The following is a 16,380-nucleotide window of genomic DNA, read 5'->3' on the forward strand; positions in this document are numbered from 1 at the left end:
AATTTTACAGCTTTATAAAGTATGAATTCTTGATCCCAAAGCTCCAGGTTCCCCCACCAAGTAAGTTCAAGAATGAAAGCCAAGTCATGCTGGCTCTAGGAGCTCACATATGGGACTAAAGGTACAGCCAGCAAGCGTATTCTCCTCCTAAAGCCTCTCCTAAACCTTTTTAGTCCCAGAAAGAGGGAAAAGTAAGAAAAAGAAAATAAATATCATTAGGAAAAGACATCCTGATTTTAATTGAAATGGCAAATGCGAAGTTAAAAAAAAAATAATAGAAAAGCTACACATCATGAAAGATAAAACAGTGGAATAAATATATATACACAGAGCAGTTTTCAAAATAGTCGCGTCTTAAAAACATGTAATAACTCTCAGAAAAAATGACAGGCATTCTGCTTAAATATTTGATATTTTAATTTAAGAACATAAACTCACTATTCCCTTTACTTTTTTTCAGGAAAACATGGGGTCGTGCTGTAAAGTTCTGGTATTAGTATTTGCTTTTTATTGTTTCTTTGGAAAGAAAAGTATGATTTTTTAGCTGTTTATTCTGCTTCCTTTAAGTACTGAACACAGGTGGGTCCTGTATTCAAAGAGGGGGCAGATCACCATGTAGAATGTTTTACCCTGATGCTGTTCTAGGAAAATGGAAAGTTAAGTTCAGTGTGTTGATTCAGACCCAGCCTTTGAAAAGATGACTTCATCGCATCCACTTTTGGCAACAAACATACAATATGCCTTCACTGGTGTTTTAAGCTCCTCTTGATCTTCTCTACTTTTTGAAGTTAGTGTCTTTTCAGTAGGATGTTTGCTTCTAAAGGTTTTTGTTCTCATTCTGATCAGATAAAGTGGTAAAGAGTGAGAGAATCCTCCCTACCCCATGCTGCCTTTTGCTGACAGGTGTATGACAGGCACCTATTCCATGCTGTCAAGAACACAGAAAGTCTACTTGTTATTTTACTAACAGCAGGACTCCTGAGATCTCAAACCCAAACCAATTCCTCAAATGTTAACAATGAAGGTCTTGAACTTTGCATCTTTTAGATGAGGGCTCTTCCATCTTCAGTGCTTCTGAGTCACTGCAATCGGATTTGCTTTTATCCAGGACAACAGTTATACCAGAGAGAAGGTACCCTCCACCTCCGCTCATTGTCAGCTTTGGATGGCTTCGATCTGGTAAGACCTTTAAAAAAACCAAACCCCCCAAACAAACAAGTAAAAAGTCACTCTGCCTGTGCACATCAAATGGTGTAATTTAAGTTTACAAAGCGAGATTATAGTTTTGGGTTTTTTTCTCAGCCACCACAACAAATGGCCATTTGGAAAGTGTATTTATCTTTGAAGGGCAGAGTATCTGTGTACCAGAAACCAGTTGCAGACATAAGAATACAGGCTACTGCCTTACTGATTACTTCTTTGTGACATTTCCAGAAAAATTATAAAGTCAAGGTCTGGACTACATGAAAGTCCCAATAATATGTTCAGAATGGGGTACTTGGCAAGAAACCACAGCTGTTCTAACACAACAGCATTAATATAGTCATTTCCAGTTCTGTCACTGTAATGTTCAAGTGGCTACTCTTAAGGTAAAGACACAGCAATAAACCATCACTTGTAGCTACATCACAATTTTCTGTGCTTTCTCCTCAGTTAGGCTTCCTCCTTGCTCTGACTGCCAAAACGGGTCTAAACCAGTTTACATGTGTCCAGGAGATCATGCAGTATTGTTCCTAACTGCATCTGGACATAGGAACCCTTGCCAAGACTAACTTCAGTGAACATCTTCATCTAATCATTCCCAATTTGGCTGCCTGATCAAAAGTTGGTAATCGTGGCCACCCTTGAATCAAGTCATTCCCTAAATAACAATTCCTTACAGACTCCAGAAGCTTATGGGCAAGGACAAAGTAAAATTCAAGAACCTCTTCAGAGCTGGTAAGCTGCTTAGAAATTAATGCTTCAGCTTCTCCATGGTGGAGAGGGCACTCCACACTTGCAAACATCTTGTTCAAACAAAGTGACACTGATATTTTTCACTGTGGAGTTGTTTCCCCCCTTTCCTCTTGTTTTCATTGTTCAGTTCCCAGATCAGAAACTTCTTGATACTTTAGTGCTGGGAAACGTGGTATTTGAAGACATTGACTTTGGAAGTCACCACCATTCTTACCATTCCCAGGTGTTTTCTTTTCAGCTATCAAATACTGGAAACGAATAAACACTTGTAATATTTTGCTACATCTCTTGAACACGTGCCATTAGGTTGTCCCCACTTTAGGCTAGCTACTAAAGCAGCACAACTATGACATTTGTCAGTGTGCTACATACATTTCAGCACAGGTTTATTTAAATGAAACGCTTTGTAAGAGGAAAATAAAGTACTTCCATTGGAAATTGGAGCAATGAAACATTAAAACACTTCAGAATATTTTCCCATTGCTCTCAGGTAAAACCATATTATTTTCAAGTGCTTTGCTCTGCAGTACTCATAGAGTTTTGGCAGCCATTTACTGCAATCCTTACCTGATAATTTCGTAGCCAAGTTTCAGACAGCTTTAGGTTAATAACTCCGCCTCTTTCCCTCAGCTTTGTGTAGCATTCTAATAATGGCTTAAAAAAATATAAAACAGTGGGTTATACAGTAGAATAATCTCAAACTTGAACTGTAATAGCTAAAGTAACATACATGATTTACCTCCTTATACTGGCAGTAGACAACAAAAGGCCTCGAAGGAGCAACAAATTCCAATAGAGAAAGTAATAAAGGAGTGGGATGAAACTTGCTGGCTACAATTAAGCTGCAAAAGAAATTTCAGACATTAGTTTTCTGCTTCTCAAACCTATTAATCATGTTGCATTTTCTCCTACTTAGCACAGCAATCAATTATAGCTTAAATGCTGCCAACCAGTATGTTCTTGTGGTTCCAACAACTCCCCAGATAAAATAAAAAAACAAACAACCAAATCACATTTTCTTATTTGCATAATTAAGAGGGTAAAACACTTGTTCCCTAAAGTGCAGTATATTAAATGCGTTGTGGAAGTGCTCATTTCAGCTGTGTTGTGCTCCACGGTAACTCTTGCCACCCAAGAATTTGCATGCTGCTTTCTACCCCCTAAGACCACTGTCCAAATAGAATTTAAATTTTGTGACTGCTTATTTTTGGGCAGAATGTAACCTCAGCTGCGATTCTTTAAACCGGGTCATGTTAATTAAATACATGTTTTATATAAAAAAGTTACTAGAGAAAGAGAAAACAGTCCCTCACTGGACATGACTAAAAATCTTTCAAAAAGAAATTATGTTCTTGCCAGCTTAAAAGCTTCATATTTTAACTCTTCATCCTCATTCTAATATCATGCATTATTTCCCATTTACAGATCATCTACAGCTATCTAAGGGTTTGTATTGAGAAAATTGCTGCTTAACTATACTGCAATAAATGGCTGAGATTCAATGAGTTAGTAAGTTGTACTTGTGCAGAAAGAGAGGAGGAGTTAAGCTGCTTCTCCACTCTGCAGTTACTGTATGAAAAGACCCACACATTAATTAACATTTGTTCTCCAAGGAAATGTACAGCACTGGCGACACCATCAGAATAACCTGACAAAAGGGAGGTAAAAACATATGTTCAATTTTCTGAACACAATAGAGATCAAGGGGTGAAGAAATTTTTACATTTGCTTGCAACTTGGTTTTCTGCTGGCCCAGGCCTCGCAGGCTACAGATTTAACCTTCATTCCAAACTTCAAATAATGTGTGTTCAGTAATTAATTAAGAAAAAAAGACTACTGGCCTGTGCCTGGGAATGGCTGGGGTGCTGCACTGCCACTGCCAGGAGGGCTGCCAGGGAACAGGAAGGTGAGGGAGAGATGGGACAGACTGTGAAGAACCAAATGCTGTTCTCTCATATGGCAGCACATATTGCTGTCAGCAGGCAGCCTGGCCAGCCACAGAATTAATGTAATGGGTGGAAGGGGAGAAGGAGGAGATAAAGGAAGGGTAGAGAGGGTGGGATCTAATTCTGAACACATGATGGGTCTATAAACCAATTGCCACTTACACCATAAAAATGTAACAGTCTATCTGAAAGTCTTCTTTAGAAGAATACCAAATCATAGGATCATAGAACTGGCTGGGTTGGAAGGCACCTCAGAGATCATCAAGTCCAGCCCTTGATCCACTACTGCTGCAGTTACTAAATCCTTAATGAACACCTCCCTCTTTCTCCATTAAAGACCTATGATGGACTTAAACTTTCCTAAATGGAATTGAACAAATAGGGTTACTAGAAGCACTGTTTTACCACAAAATGGCACATAAGATAGAAATTCTATTAAAATTGTATCTTCTATATTAAGTAGTAAATGTTATTAAATTCAGGACCTCAAGAATTAACTCTCTTAAAGTTGGTGCCCATCTTGACCTAAGAACTAGTTATTTCTTTACTCTTACCAGTAAGTCCTAAGCTTTCTCCCCACCTCCAAAGTTAACTGGCTTTGCCTCTCCTTTCCCTGTTTCTAACAAAACAAAACAAAACAAAACAAAACAAAACAAAACAAAACAAAACAAAACATCCTAACTTCCCTGCCTCCTTCCACTCACACGCCAGGTTGTTAGTTGGAATAGTTTCTTTATTTCATGCCAATTTTCCCCAGCTTAGCAGTGTATGTACCCCGTGGTTCTGGAACTAAACAAATAGTGAGCTATAACAGGCAGATGACTAAAGAAAGGTGATTCTGACTGAGCCATCTGGGACAGTACCTTCAGGCAAACAAACACTTCTTCCTCCCCAACCCTTGGTGCTGAAATTTTCCCAAAGCAAGAAATCACTCTGTCCTTCAAGTATGTGATTTCTTAGAGCTTTCATGCATTAGGAGGAAATGCACAAGTGACTGAAAACAAACAAGGTCACAGAATCACAAAATGCTTTGGGTTGGAAGGGATCTTAAAGGCCATCCAGTTCCAAGGCTCCTGCATGGGCAGGGACACCTCCCACTGGACCAGGTTGCTCAAGGCCCCATTCAACCTGGCCCTGAACACTTCAGGGAGAGGTCAGAGCAGATACAAATACTAAATAGGCCTCCTTGAATTCAAACACAATCAGCAACCTAAATATACTATTTGACATGACAGGAAGTCTCAAGTGAAGTCAAATAATAATCTTTGCTTTGCCAGACCATGCACAGACATTAATTATAATGATAGGTACAGGAGACAATGGTAAAACCAGAGTAAAACACTACCACTGGTCAGGCAGTTTAATCACCAGAGGTCCTGCTGCTGCCAAACAGATGTGCTGTACTTTTACAATTCTTTTCCTGTTTCATTGGCCTATCTCTGTATCTTTATGGAAAAAGCTAATTCTCCCACTTAAGTATACAAAATGAGATACACTAAAATATGCATGAGCATGAGTCAAAACCTTTCAGAGTAACAAATATTTACACACAAGCGTTTAAACATAACCAATAAAAGTGTATTGAAATTTATTTGAGCAGAATGGCTTTATTCCCAGTGAGCCAATATTTGTAGGAGGAAAAAAATTAATAGGGAAGTTGTTAAATTAAGTAAATCAATGTTACTTGATTAACTCAAATCCCTTTAGCATTTCCTAAGAACATAATGAAAATGTCACAACCATCATAACTACCAAATGATCTGACACTACCATAGGGCAGAATTTCTATGAATCTGTTCATAGTATTGGTTTTAACTTCCTGATGTTAATCTTCATATTAAATTGTTTCTTGGCAGCAACTGATCCTAGCTAAACCAGATAAAATGAAGTTATGAGTTTTTTCCTGTGTAAGAAAGAAATTAGTTTCTGAAAACAAACCAAAGAAGCCCCTAAAACAATAAACTTTGTTCCAACTTCTTAAAACCTCAGGTTCTACTTTGCCAATTAGAATCCTGTGACTTTTATCAGCAGTCATATAGTAGAACATTCTACCTGGATTCTGTTTAACTTTGGATAGAATAGATTTTTCTTTTTTAATGTTTACTCATAGTTATTTTGGAAAATATGACTTTTAGATCGTGAAATTTCAAACCATTTCAATTACAGAAAAAATCTCAACCAGGTAACCAGACAAGACCCACGAAACACCTGAATTGACTTGTAAATATTAAGAAAAAAAATGGGTATTTTTAAAACAAAGGTTTTGTTTCAAAGGAAATTATCTACTGTAGATGTGTTTTCAAACAAAAGACCTTTCTGCCTTCAAGCAAACTCACCCATCAGCATTCTTCTCTCTCAACAGAGCAGCAGTTTCTATCAGCTTTTTCCTTCTCTCCCACTGTTTTCTTTGCTTTTCCCGAACCTTTGAACAACAAAACAAATAGTTTGCCCTTTAATGGTAATTGTTCATGGGATCACTGTTGCATGGACTGAATTTTCATTTTCTCATCTCAGATGGCTTAATGTAACACAAAAGACAACTTTCAGAGTTCCATTTAACACCCAAATAGGCTGCACTTCAGCATGTCTGATTCAGACAGCAGAATTTTACATATAAAGATATTGTAAAATTTGAATAACCACAGTAAATATTCTTACGTTTTCTTTATTTTCTTTTTCCTTGTTGTCTTGAAATTCTACATCTTCAGCATTTATGTCCATTGTTTCTTGCTCTTCTGCTTGGTTGATCTCCATAGCTGCCTCAGTAGTAGATTCCTCTTCTGTTTCCTGGAGGGAAGTCTGCTTCTCCTCACTCAATCCATTGCTTTCTTCTTCCACTAGGGAATTATCTTCAGGTTCTGAAGGCAGAGTCTCTGTAGAAATTGTTCCAGAGAGTAGACTATCCACTTTGCTGAGAGGAAATTCATGAAGATTATCAAAAAAATGCTTTGGAAATCCAAAACAACTGGTAGCAGCTCTAACAGGTCCTCCTCCTGGATACATCTGAATAATGGATCCATAGCCTATGAGAGCAAAAGAATCAAATACATTGGAAAGCTAGGATTTCTGGGACCAATGAGGCATACCTTGAAGATCAGGTGAGTAAATTGCCTGCTCTTAACCTAACCTTCATCAGATTTAATAAGGTGTTGAAGTATGGCTCAAATGGAAAATCTCTTTTGGAAGGACAACAGTTACTGCAGCTCAGAAGGGCAAGGTATTTCAAAGATTATATGTGTATAATAAATGTGTATAATAAATACACACTTAGATTAGCACAGAAAAGCTAGATTAACAATTAAAAAAGAAAAAAATTCTCTAGTATTTGCTAATTATAAATATGGAGTGGCCTTGGTAAAAAAAAAAAGTTAATTAAACAGCATTAATAAGCAAAGATTTTCCTCAATATCCAGACTGCCCTGCTAAAGGAAGAGGTGTCAAATGGGCTTGTACATACTAAAAATAACTTTTCAGGTTTTGTACTGAAATTGCATTTTAATTTACTTCAGAAAGTATGCCACTGGCCAAAAGCTACTTTCAGTAGTACAGAAAACCTCTGTATAGTATAACTGCCTGTGTCTGGATGCACATCATTACATCATGCTTCCCACCTTTCCAGGCTTCTGGAATATAACTGCCACCTCTACCTAGTGTATTTGATGACTTAACAATGAAACTAATTCACTGAGCTTGAGAAACAAAAAAAAAATAAAAATTAAGTCAAGCTTCTAGAATATGAACAAGAAAATGTCATATAATACTTTTAAAATACACACTTTGTTGGCAAAATGAATAGACACACTCTGGCAAAATGAATGACAACATTTTCAGTGCTGCAGGCTGTCTGAATTGCAGTGTTACTACTCCTGTTTTCTGACATTCACTTTCCTGGATGTCCCAGTTGCCTGGGTGGAAACTGGATATAAGCTCCTTACAGGCTTTTCTGAACACAATGCCTTTATGCTAAGGCAGAAAACAAAACAGATCTATATACAGTGATATCAATGTTAAATTTAGTACTTTTTTTAAATAGTGGAAAATAAATCCAACTGAAATATTCAGAATATAACTTTCTCTCATGGAAACACAAGCATCTCTTTGAATACGAGATAGTGAAAATAGATTTTAAAAATTAAGCAAGCATTTTGAAAGCTGCCTTTTAGAAGTATCACAGAGAAGTTTACTTCTTAAATTTCAAGTAGGTCCTCAGCCTGTACATCACTGAAGCTCCCATGTTACTTACCTCCCATCCTCTCCATCACAGCACCAAGCACGAGACCTGCACACGTTTCCATTACAATCATCTTGTTGCCAGCACGGACGTTTCCTAGAGTCAGCATCTGAGCTAGGGTGTCATATCTCAAGTGGCTGGGAGACAGAGGGGTTTTAAGAAACACCACGTTACTTTTCTTACAGTTAGAAATGCTGGGTATTAGCTCAGGAGCCTGCAAAAAAAAAAAAAAAGCTGGATTACAGGTAGATTTTGAGGAAGAGCAACGGTGACCTTCGGAGTCACCCTGCTGAAACTTTTAATTAACCAGCTGGGAATAAAGAAGCATTAGAACCAGAGCCAACAAGAAACTAGCAGGGAATAGCAAAAGTAGGATATGAAGTAGGGCACACATATTCAAGTGGACACCTCATGCTGTGTCAGACAGACAAAATATACTGAACTTCTCATTTTTTTTTGTTTGCTTCCTCTGGCAAGTCAGTTTAGTAAAGAACAAATGGTATCTTAATGTATTTCCTAGTCCAGTAACGTATCCTTAGTGACTTTCATCTGCTTCCCAGCAGCACCCAACACCTGCAACTCAAAATCAAACCCTAACTCTCCTGAATGGAGCACCTGCACTGAAGAGACTCAGTGATGGCCAAGGAAATTACAACTAATCTTATTAGATGTATAAAGCCAAGTGAAGGAGATGAGCGAAGGCAAAAGGTTTCAGAAGCCTTAAATAACATAAATTTGAGGGGTTTCCATCTCAGCAGCTAGATCTGCTTCTACTACCTCAAGAACAGGAGTCAGTCGACCTGAAACAATGTCTGTAGCAATGTATCATTTAATTTAGGTAAGTGAATATCAACCACAGCTAGAACCCTGCTGTCACTGCCCCCACACTCCCACCCCCCAATCTTAACCATGTTTTCAAATTCTGGGAACTTCTGACTGAAGAAGATTTTGAATCCTGAACACTATGAAAGACAAAAATTCCTACTTCTGGTAGGTAGCTTGTTATTTTGATTACTGAGCCAGAAAACAGCGACACTCTATCACTGCCCAAAACCAGGCAAGAGAGGCCTCTGAAGTGGTCACTGAAATTATATATCTGGTATAATATAAGTATTTTGAATTATATATATATATATTCTGGAATATATATATATATAGCTTTCTGTTATAAAAGAAACAAATTGAATACTTACTTTATTTTTCCAGGTTCCCTTGCATAATACATTGTTGAAAGAATGCGAGTGGATGGTTTTACAATTGTAATAACTGCCTCATACCTGGAAGAAACACATAGTCATAGACATAGTCAAGCTCATAGACATAGTCAAGCTCAACAATTTAGGGAACTACTAAGTATTTTACACATTTTAAATCCACTTACTTTTTTTTCTTCTTCTTTATGTATTTGTCTTGAGCAAATTCTGTTTTGTCTCTGAATGTTGTACTGTTCTCTATTAACTGCTGAACTATTTCCTTGGAAGAGACAATTTATTTTTATTAAAGGTGTGAACCTATTTCTCATTCATTTCACATATAATATTTTTTAAACGAACACTGAAAATATTTTTCTCCAATAGAGGCCTGTATACCATTAACTTCTACTAACATTAATGGGAAAGCAAATTTCTATTAATCACTATGGCAAATGAAGCACTAACCTGACGGTGTGAAGGAATTTAATCACATACTTTTGTCTCTAGGTGTTCTTTAACTACATAAAGCCAGTGAAAAAATGACAATTTTGTTTGGAAGGAGTCTGGTAGATGCCAGGACTAATTAATAAGAGAAGGCAGACTCAAATGGAGGCATGAAGAAGCAGCAGGACTGTTCCATTCAGCATCCACCCATTACTTCCACCCTGACTGTGAAGCCTCAGTACCTACATATTCTTAGCCCATGATGAATCTGAACAAGACCACCTTGCTTTTGTTAAGTGAATAGCTACTTTTCATTTAATTTATTTAGAATGAGGCAGAGCTATGTTTATTAGCAGTTCTTACAGACAACTCTATATTCTGTCAGTTTAAACTCACATTCCACATTCAGTGGATTGCATGACAGTACCCTTAGTCCTGTGTGAAGCTATATGGGCAAAAATATTTTACAAAACCAAAACAAAACAAGAAACCTGATGTCATGTGTAATATGGCTGTTCAGCCTGGAGAAGAGAATTCTCTGGGGAGACATTGTAACAGCCTTCCAGTACCTGAAGGGATCTAGAGGAAAGCAGGGGAGGGGCTTTGGACAAGGGTGTGTAGTGACAGGACACACAGGCAATGGTTTTAAACTGAAAGAGGGTAAATTTAAGTTAAATATTAGGAAAAAATTCTTCACTGTGAGGGTTGTAAGATGCTGGAATAGGTTGTGTAGGGAGATTGTTGCTGTCCCTTCCCTGGAAGTGTTCAATGTCAGACTGGACAAGGCCTTGTGCAACCTGTTCTAGTGGGAGGTGTCCATGCCCATGCAGTGAGGTTGGATCTTGATGATCTTTAAGGTCCAACCCAAACCATTCCATGACTCTATGACTTACTTTAAAAGAAATCCCTCTTTGGGTCTCTTACCTGACTTTAGCATCTCTGTCTTTGAGAATTTTTTTCAGATTTGAGAGTTATTTTACAGATTACTTCTTCTCTATGCTCTGACTATCAGCCATCTCTCTTACACACTATTCTGGTTCCCAAATCATGCTAGACTCCTGTACCAGCTCCTTACACAATATCAAACTCCTTAGCATTTACTATTCCCTACAACACTCCCTCTTATTCCTTCTCTATTTCCCAGGTTTTGCCAGAATTCCAGGTTTTGTTTCCTAGTTTCCTTGCTCTGATCTCCTCCTTTTGTTAATCCAACTCTTCTTATTCATACTTCCAGGTTCCAGCTGGAGGGACCATTAAGACTTCCAGCAGAACAGAAGCTTTCCTTTCTCAGAGTTTGTATTGCAGGCACAGGGACAAGAACAAATCCTGTGAAGTGCTCTTTTAGTGGTTTTGATCAAAGTAGTTTAACTGCAAAAACTTTAAGTTGCTATTGAACACATAGGAAGAGCAATACTTTAATCTATCCTCACAGGAGTTTGGAGAGGATGGTGGTGGGGGATAACAAAAGGAATATTTTCAATGTGGGCACTGCATTGTACTTTAAGAGTGTGCTCCAAAACTTAATTGCTATTGCTGCTTTTCAAGCCACGACATCTTTAAGCCCCTCAAACACTTAAAATATTCTGTCAGTGGTACGAAACAGCTTTTTTTTTTGCCTTATTCTTGGAAAAAGCTAAATACAATGTTGAGGTTGTTTGGCTTGATTTGTTTTTTAAATAGTTCCAGTAAAAAAGGGTAATATTTCTCTAGAGTAAGCAAAAGTCAACAGGAAGCTGTGGCACTATGCAATGCCCTAGGAGTACATGCCACTTCATGTCTCCATCCCAACACCCATCCCTCAGGAACTGGGAAGGATTTGGAAAGCAACAGGAAATCAAACCCCAATGAATACTGAGGCTTGCTTTATTTCAAAGAACAATCATCTCCACACTGAGCCTGAGTCACAAAGACAGGCCATTCACAAACAGGAGTTCAGATTTTATTTACCAGACATTTATGGAAGAACAGTATCTATTGCTGCTAATACAACACAGCCTAAAATGAATATTCAGCTACAGGTCAGAAGCCAGAGTTAACAAAGTAAGGTATTTTAATAACCTGAAGTATTACAAGATGTATGGCACAGACATGCTGACAACATACAGAAAGGCCAGAGTGATCTTCTGCCACAGATAATGGGAAGGAACAGAAAATATTAAAGCTATCAGGCTGATTAGTACATTCTGTTCAAGGAGGTAACACCATGAGCAGCATAACCATGGAAACAGAAGAAATACCATTCTAAACTTCTTGGACCCAGCCAGTATTAAGTGGGCAAAAGCAGAGCAGCTGCAGTGGGAAGCAGCAACAAACAGCAAGATGCAAAGAGATGAACTTGATGTAAGCATGAGCAATTTCTTATTTTTATTAAAAAGGGTAAACTGAAGATGAGAGACAATTTTTACTGGTAACATAGAGAACAGAACTGGCTGCAATTGTCTGCAGTTTCTTTTCTAAATGAACAGAACTGATTTCTTGGGAATAATCTTAGCTTTTAAGGTGCAGATTAAATACAGGCATCATACCTGTTTGTTAGGTACTGCCTAGAGCCTCACTGGTAAGTTTCTTTGTTACAAAGTGTTAATTGTTAATATTTTGGTGCTTATCCATTATCCTTTCCTACAGCTCTGACAGTTTAATCATTGTTATTAATACATCTGTAGTATAGAAAAAATATTTTGAAACTTAAAAAGAAACAAAACTAAAAGGTGATTATGCAAGCCGTATTTCTCTAAAGGTTTTAGTATTTTTGTCTGTTATGACTTCTGATGCCCTAAAAATGAATACTTTTGTTCTACTGACAAAGTTGCCAACCTTACATGAAGTTTTCTCTGAAAATAGCCTTTGCATTTTTGTAAAAACAGATCTTTAGGAAAAACGTGACTTGAGCAGAAGAACAAAGAAAAAGCACTGAAGTCTATGCACAGATAAAAAGAATAGCCTGCTGCATAAACTCAAATATAACCATCAGGGTAGCACAGAAATTACACCAAAACCTTATTGTTACCTGTCCTTTAATACCCTTGTCCTTCAAAGCCTTTATGTCATCATGAGTCAGTTTTTGAGACTTTCCATCGTCAACTATGTTACGATTATCTGTACCTGCTTCTTTTGTTTCTAAAGGAAAAGGATATAGATTTGTAAAATCTAGCTCCAAGTATCTTTAAGCTGGAGAAACATACTATTTTAGTTTCATAGAAAGCAGATTTCTCAAGATTAAACCCGCATGCTTCATGATCCTACAAGGTATTGCCTAAGCAATCAATGAAATGTAGTATGTAAAATACAGCTTAGTATCTATGTTCACCCAAACTAAGGTTCAAATTTTCTCCCATATTAAAAAGCTTACTAGTTACAGGACTAGTGAAACAGCAGATCAAGACAAAACCATGCACTTTTGTGACAGAAAGAATATAAGTACTGTTAAGTTAACAAATGATTATTAGAAAGCATTTCTGTCATATTTGGTGTTATCAAACAAGTAAATTAATTTGAATTAATTTGTTCAAAAAACAGACAATCCCTAGAAATACCTGTGGTAGTCTCTTCCACCTCTTGCTTTGGTTGGAGGTTTCCACCACTGGTTACCTCAAATGTAGTTCCATAAATATGTCCAATGGCATTATCCAGATAAAACCACTGCTTCTCAAAAATAATTTTTCTGGAATAAAAACAAAGTTATGACATTAAAAGCATAATTTTTACAATGTCTGAAACCCCTGAGAGCTGAAAGTTAACCTTAGCTTTATATGTGCCATTTATATCTGTATCTTCACATAAAAGCAAGACAAGCATAAAAAGTGAACTTAACCACAAAACCACATTAAACTGAAACTCATTAGCAAATGAACAAAGTACTTAAATTGTGCGCACAAAAAGAAATTATTTTTTTTCAGCTCAAAAGAATTCTAAAGTAAAGCAAGGCTACAGCACCTGAATTATATAGTATCTTTCCTGACAGAGAAAGTCAGAACAAGTCAAGGAATGAAACTAATCTAAAGTATATTCAATTTTGGCTGTGTCTTGCATATTGTTGCAGAGAGATGAGCATGAACCTGCATTCTGCAGAGCTCCTTTGAAATAACATTTGTCAAAAAGCTCTGAAGAAACAGACAGCAAAGAATGTAATGTAATCCTGGAAAGGCTTAATGCCAGTAAATTAAAAAAAAAAAAAAAAACAAAAAAAAAACAAAAACAGATTTTATTATCCTTTTCATTCTGATTGCATTGAGGGACGTTTGCATTTTTACTTCTTCACAGAAATCACAGAATGTTAGGGGTTGGAAGGGACCTCATCTAGTCCAACTCCTCTGACAGAGCAGGGCCAAAACACACAATGAAGAATCCACAGAGCCTATAACTTTCAGGCTGACCTAGAAATACTTCTTTCTGACCAGAGAAATACTCATCTTGTCAAGTGAAATAGGTACCATATATGTGTATATGCCACACTCACATTTGAATCAAGACTTACCCATCTGAGCTCTTATCATGCCAATTATATTCATCAGCAATTCTAAGCTAAAAGCTTGATTTTCTTATTTCCAGTTTTCTACTAACTGAAGGATGCAATTCCTGCATACATTTTATGTTATATTATTTGTATCTCCAAATACAATCCAGAATTTAAACTAAGCCTATAAAAAGCTATTGATCCCTGCTACCCCAGATTTTAAAAGAGTAATTACTATAAAAGACTAGAAATGGCTGAAAATAATTTAGGTAGATAAAAAAATTGTGTGTATGTGCTCAAATTTCATTTTGATAACCATTCTAAACAGAATATCTGGCCACAGCTACTGTCATATGGTCTTGGAGTGCCCTTACCCTCATCAGATTTTTTTAAAAAAATGCAGGAGTTATTTTGTCTCCTGTGCCAATATTTAGTCTTTTGACTTTTTAATTTCCTTTTGATGAGAGGGGTTTTAAACAAAAGCTGAAGGGGGACCTATCAGATATTAACAATGCTCTGCAGGCTAATAAATTAACTACCTGACTTTGGTGCCAGACTCTACTGGTGAATGCAAAGCCTGTCAATAACCAGTACTCCTGAATGTCCAGGTCTGAGTTATGCCATTTCTAAACCAGTCTCATTCAAGCATTGTACCTTTAAATCTCCACGCTACTGAATCAGATGTCTGGCCACATTACCCAGTACTGACTTCTACACATTGGTCTATAAAATTGTCTGCTGCAAGGGGAAGAGCCCAGGCTGTATCCATTGCTTACAGTAATTCCTGCTGGGGTGCAGGCTCTTCTTGCTATGCCAGTTGGCCTAGGAAAAAAAAATAGGAGACCTTTCAGAGCATCCTCCCTAAAGCAGTAACTATCCAGAACTAACATTCATCTGCATTCTAACACCAGCCAGAGCCCTGAAGTCACACAGATCACAGAATCATCCGGGTTGGAAAGGACCTCTGAGATCATCAAGTCCAACCCTTGATCCACTACCACTGTGGTTACCAGACCATGGCACTGAGTGCCACATCAGTCTCTTCTTAAAAGCCTCCAGGGACAGAGAATCCACCACCTCCCTGGGCAGCCCATTCCAATGCCTGATCACCCTCTCTGTAAAAAATTTATTCTCAATATCTAACCTAAACCTCCCCTGGCAGAGCTTAAGCATATGCCCTCTTGCCTTACTGACAGCTAATGGGGAGAAGAGACCGACCCCCCACTGGTTACACCCTCCTTTCAGGGAGTTGTAGAGATTGATGTCTCCCGAGCCTCCTCTTCTCCAGACTGAACAACCCCAGCTCCCTCAGCCCTTCCTCACAGGTCTTGTTAAGAACACAGCGATGCTACACCTGGCATAAACTGCAGGCCGCAGCCAGCTAAAATATGCTTGCTCCACTTTGTCTCCTATTCAGTCGTTGCCAGTTTAACAATGACAACACAAAACCGTAATTAATACCTTTAAAAAGTTTTACAAGAAACACAGCCAGGAGGTCCCCTGGGGTTCTGTGGATGGTTTTGGGTTATTTTGGTTTTTTTTTTTTCGGGGGAGAGGGGGGGGGTTGTTTGGGTTTTTTTGTAGTCACAGAAACTGAGACAGTAGTAAAATTTTGACACATCAGCCGATTAAAGATGTGATTTCTGAACGGCAGAGCAGGAAAACTGTGGCCCACATGGGCCACGAGGAGACAACACTCCCCTCCCCCCACTCCTTTCCCTCAGGCGCGACGCCTCAGAGACGCGGGGAGAGGGGGAACAGGAGCAAACCTCAGCCGAGGGCGGAGATACCAAACAGGGGATCGAAAGCCGCCACCCCCGGGGAAAGACCCTCACCTCCGCCGCAGCACGGGAACCGCTTTAAAGACGTCCTCCCGCTTCAGGACGGCGCAATCCCCCTCACAAATATGCAGGCCCGGCCTCCGCCCGGCCGCCATGGCTCCTACGCCTTCCGCCACGGTGGGGCGTGGAAGGAAGGAATGGAGGAAGTGAAGCTCAGGGGGAAGGAGCAAGTGGGCGGGGTTGAGGCTCTGACGTCAGGGAGAGAGGAGGCCAATGAGGGCGGGCGGGACACGCCCCCTGCTCCATGGCAACGCCGCATGCTCCCTCCGGATTGGTCGCGGACCCGGAAGTTAAAGGTCTCGGCGCCAAAACGGAA

The 16,380-nt window shown here is 38.6% G+C and overlaps 1 protein-coding gene across 6 annotated transcripts; it reads right to left on the reverse strand.

The window, feature by feature from the left end:
- Window positions 1-210: 210 nt before the first annotated feature.
- Window positions 211-16,186, reverse strand: TRMT6 (tRNA methyltransferase 6 non-catalytic subunit). 6 transcript variants are annotated; one of them, XM_071740097.1, is made up of 12 exons: window positions 16,059-16,170; window positions 15,000-15,045; window positions 13,304-13,431; window positions 12,778-12,887; window positions 9,515-9,606; window positions 9,327-9,410; window positions 8,146-8,270; window positions 6,561-6,925; window positions 6,239-6,324; window positions 2,696-2,798; window positions 2,524-2,610; window positions 211-1,186 (listed from the first exon to the last, which is right to left on the reverse strand). In XM_071740097.1, the coding sequence occupies exons 6-12, from the start codon at window positions 9,356-9,358 to the stop codon at window positions 1,013-1,015; spliced, it is 972 nt and encodes a 323-aa protein (XP_071596198.1). In that variant the 5' UTR covers window positions 9,359-9,410; window positions 9,515-9,606; window positions 12,778-12,887; window positions 13,304-13,431; window positions 15,000-15,045; window positions 16,059-16,170; the 3' UTR covers window positions 211-1,012. The 6 variants fall into 6 exon arrangements, with proteins under 6 accessions (XP_071596198.1, XP_071596197.1, XP_071596200.1 ...); XM_071740096.1 differs by lacking the exon at window positions 15,000-15,045 and having other exon boundaries at window positions 16,059-16,186; XM_071740099.1 differs by lacking the exon at window positions 12,778-12,887.
- Between the last annotated feature and the right edge of the window lie 194 nt (window positions 16,187-16,380).

The sequence above is a fragment of the Heliangelus exortis genome, chromosome 3 (genome assembly GCF_036169615.1).
Source record: "Heliangelus exortis chromosome 3, bHelExo1.hap1, whole genome shotgun sequence".
Lineage (NCBI taxonomy): Eukaryota > Metazoa > Chordata > Aves > Apodiformes > Trochilidae > Heliangelus > Heliangelus exortis.

Coding starts and splice junctions, on each gene's coding strand:
- TRMT6 (XM_071740096.1), bottom strand. CDS start 16,159: ATGGCGGCCGGGCGGAGGCCGGGCCTGCATATTTGTGAGGGGGATTGC. Junction 12,888..13,303: donor GGTGGAAGAGACTACCACAG/GTATTTCTAGGG, acceptor CTTTTCCTTTAG/AAACAAAAGAAGCAGGTACA. Junction 2,611..2,695: donor TCTACTGCCAGTATAAGGAG/GTAAATCATGTA, acceptor TATTTTTTTAAG/CCATTATTAGAATGCTACAC.